The sequence below is a fragment of the Trichophyton verrucosum genome (assembly GCF_000151505.1).
Source record: "Trichophyton verrucosum HKI 0517 chromosome Unknown contig01013_1.f1.exp, whole genome shotgun sequence".
Lineage (NCBI taxonomy): Eukaryota > Fungi > Ascomycota > Eurotiomycetes > Onygenales > Arthrodermataceae > Trichophyton > Trichophyton verrucosum.
The window spans coordinates 9,592-13,133 of NW_003315190.1; the positions used below are offsets into that span (position 1 = coordinate 9,592).

General features: G+C 50.8%; 2 protein-coding genes across 2 annotated transcripts; both read right to left on the bottom strand.

Annotated features, from left to right (window-relative positions):
* Nucleotides 1-88: 88 nt before the first annotated feature.
* Nucleotides 89-2,470, bottom strand: TRV_07521 (uncharacterized protein; the record flags this gene model as incomplete). Its single annotated transcript, XM_003018422.1, has 5 exons — nt 89-204; nt 358-1,340; nt 1,397-2,079; nt 2,167-2,377; nt 2,448-2,470. 5 exons carry the CDS (start codon nt 2,468-2,470, stop codon nt 89-91), a joined length of 2,016 nt encoding a protein of 671 aa, XP_003018468.1.
* A 117-nt stretch (nt 2,471-2,587) lies between these two features.
* On the bottom strand, nt 2,588-3,512 carry TRV_07522 (disrupter of telomere silencing protein Dot5, putative; the record flags this gene model as incomplete). Its single annotated transcript, XM_003018423.1, has 3 exons — nt 2,588-2,848; nt 3,045-3,075; nt 3,187-3,512. The coding sequence occupies 3 exons, from the start codon at nt 3,510-3,512 to the stop codon at nt 2,588-2,590; spliced, it is 618 nt and encodes a 205-aa protein (XP_003018469.1).
* Nucleotides 3,513-3,542: the final 30 nt, after the last annotated feature.

Here is a 3,542-nt window from a genome sequence, read left to right on the forward strand (position 1 = left end):
CTGCTTTTGGAAGTGAGGCGCCAGCCATGGCTACAGAAGGTACAGATACAAGCTTCAATTGTCAATTGATTGAAATAGGTATTTTTTGTTATGATATCAGTGTTTGGAAACAAAAACAGTCAGCTTCCTCGTGACGCCCAGATATGGTTTCAATTCCGCACTCTTCCTTTTCATGCTCCACCTGGCGTTCGACATTGACTATTTCTACATAGTGTGCAAAGTACGGAGTAGTTCATTTGCTTCGCCCGTTCTTTCGATTTCCCCTCACATCTTCTCAGATGTCGCCATCAGCGATCCTAGCGGGAATGGTTAGCGAAGGAAGGAGAAAAAAGTGGATTGTAAGAGGCACAAACTTACCGATAAATGTGGTGACAAGTCTGGAGCGGACCTGGCAGATATCCTCAGGGACCAACCATATCGTGGCCCCCATCTTTCTGGCAATACTGATGGCAAGCTTTGCGTTAGCATAGCACTCCTCGTCTGTTCGTCCGGGGGTGACAAGGTCATAGTCGACATAGCTGCTCTTCATTCCGTTGAGGATATCGAGCAGGAAGATACCGGTGGCGATAGACTGGTCCTTGAAACTGCGGATGCTGGAGCTCTTTCCGCCCTTGCGAGACATGTCGTTGGCCCATCGAATCATTTCATTGTCGGTGATTTCACGCTTGCCTAGTCGCTCAGCGAGAGAGGACAGTGTATTGGTGATGTCCTTTCTCATCAGCTGCCAGACTAGGCCGAGAGTGAGGGTGCGTTGGCCATCCGTGATGTCAGCCCCCTGAATGCCCACGAGGGAGAAGCGGTTTTGTTTCCCGATCTCAATTACGTAGTTGGTGTTCTCCACGGCTTTGAACCGCATCAGCTCACCGCCCGACGCGGGAGGCTTGTTAACGTGCCGCCAATTAACGCTGTTCGGGATGACCTTGTCGTAAGCCTGGAGGATAATGGTTCCATCCCTGAGGTCGTTGAAGAGCGAGTTGACGGCTGGCTGGACGTCGAGAGAGTTCAGCCAGAGAGTAAACACACGAGCTTCACGCTCTCCTTCGGCGTCAAAGTCTTCCACCTCGAGCTTGTCCTCTTCCGTAATGGGCTCCAGTCCGGGATGAGTATTGAACAGATTGGCAACGAAGGCAAGGTTAAGCTTAGGGTTTCCGGCCACAAGCGAGGATGGTGTCAGGAACTTGCGGCATTCTAGCAAATCAGCGTTGTCTAAGACCTGTTCGGCACGCTGCAGCAGGTCACGGGTCTCGAGGGGCTTCCGTGAGCAGATATCAGGGGCCAGCTGGTTCAGCAGGATGGTATAGTTCTCTCCATCTTTGACATCAGTAGAGAAGTTTGAAACTCTAGTGTATACGTTAGCTCCCATTGATTGCTCTTCCTTGGACAAGACAGTACTCACGTTCTGTGCCATTTGGCATTCTTAAGGTGATAGTTGAACCAGCGCAACAAGATCTGCTCAGGAGGCAGACGAAGGAACTCGTCCAATGTCTCGTCATCTTCCAGTAATCTGTACAGCTCGGGGTGAAGCTTTATATCAATCTTGCCGAGCAAACCACGACGAATAACCTGCCAGATAAGACCGAGAATAAGATGTTCTCGGACTTCAATGATATCTCCGCTTCCAATATTGACAACCGAACATCCAATGCCCTTTGCTGAGTTGATAACGATGTTATTGTTCTCGGTCATATGAAACGCATTAAGCTGCTTTATTCGTGTGCCTGGTCTGTTCAACACTCGCTCGTCAATGGTATCAGGCACACTGTCGTTGATAAGCTTTGCCAGCACCAAACCATCCTTGCACTTATCGAACATCTCAAAGGTGTCCGTTGGGAAGGGGAGCATGTGGCCGATATCCGGGTCGCCGGCAAGCACGGCGTTGATGTGTCTGGTGAATTCGGTTCTCTCATCTTCGTTGATGGTATGTGTGACGTTCGCAGATGAGCCCTGGACGTGGATCTTTCCGCTGATGCTTCCCTTGGAGGCATGTCCATGGCCGCCGGAGACATGCGACGAGGGTTTGGAGGGAACCGGGGGTGCGGCACTGGCGGGTTGGCCACCGCTTCGCAGTTTTGCTATCAACTGTACACTGTCAGCATCCACTGTATTATTCGAACATATTTCCCCGTAAATAGTCAGTCGGGATGCAGGAGTTCAATGGTCACTGACGTCAACGTAATCCTCGAACTCGACCCGGCGAGAGCTATCCAGCTCGACCTCCTTCAATGTCTGCCGGACGACATCGTACGGCAGTCTCTCTGAGGCCTGGGTCGCTTTGATCGTCTCAGCTTCGTCGAGGTAGCCCTTGTCGTCTACGTCTAGCTTGTGGAAGGCATCTTGGAGGGTAAAGATCTCGCTCTGCTGGAACTGCGGGTATTTCCTGTTATAACTCCCAGTCAGTTATATCTCCGGCCACAACGGCTTGACGGCTTGATCTGAGCACGGCTGACCTTTGGAGCTTTATCACATTCATGGCGCCGTCTTCCTGTCCTGTGTCTCTTTGGCAGCCGGATATTAAGTAGCTGTTTTGGCGTTTGTCGTTATATTATTGTTAAGGGATAACTAGTTAACTAGTGAGTCGGAGGGGTAACTAAAACGGAGCAGCCTGGAGGTTTGCGCTGGGAGGATCGCGGTCGACCACTGGATTATATAGATGCGCAGAAGCGAGCGCCCTTTTTGCACCAGCCACAAAGATACACGACTGCTCAAGGCTCCAGGATTCTTCTTCTTCTGTCTTCTTCCTCTTCGTCCTCCTTTTCCTTTTTGCTAACTTGGTCTTCTTCTTCTTCTTCTTCTTCTTCTTCTTCTGATGCAGCGTCACCTCTGCGCCCACCAAGGCTCCGCCTCCCCGCTAAGCTGATGACTAAGCCGCGTCGGCCTCTCTTCTGTGTTATTCAATGGAAATCAAAGAGTAAATAAATAATAAATGTCCGTCGGGAAGAAGAGCAGCGGAAGAGCACTGGAGAGACGACAGAAAGACGATGGAGAAAGATAAACCGAGAGAGTACGGAGCATCCATTGTAAGATAAAGAGAAGAAACAGCACACACAGAGAACAGGAAGAGAGCGAGAGAGATCCCTATATCACCGAGCGAACCCGCATGATCTCGCCTCAGAAAAGAAGGCCACAGATAATAAAACACCAGTCCATCCATCATTTGCACACATTGAAGAACATCTGCCCGCTTACTTCCCCTTGACCAAGTCCTGAACCAGGTTGAGCGTCTTCTCTGGTCCTCCCGGGGTGCGCAGAAGCACCTTTCCTTCCTTGTTGACGGCAAAGACGCCGCGGACGGTGCCTTTGGGGGTCTTCTTCAGGCCAAAAGCGCCGATGAGCTTGAAGAATGGATCACACAGAAGCGGGTAAGGCAGCTTCTGCTTGGTCTGGAACGTCGTGTTGGCCTTGGGAGAGTCGCCAGAGAGTCCGAAGATCGACAGTCCAGTCGAGGTCAGGTTGGCGTAGTCGTCTCTAAAGGCGCATGCCTGTCTGGTGCCTATATTATTATAAACAAACATTCTGTTAGAAGGAGACCCGTCTCTCTCTCT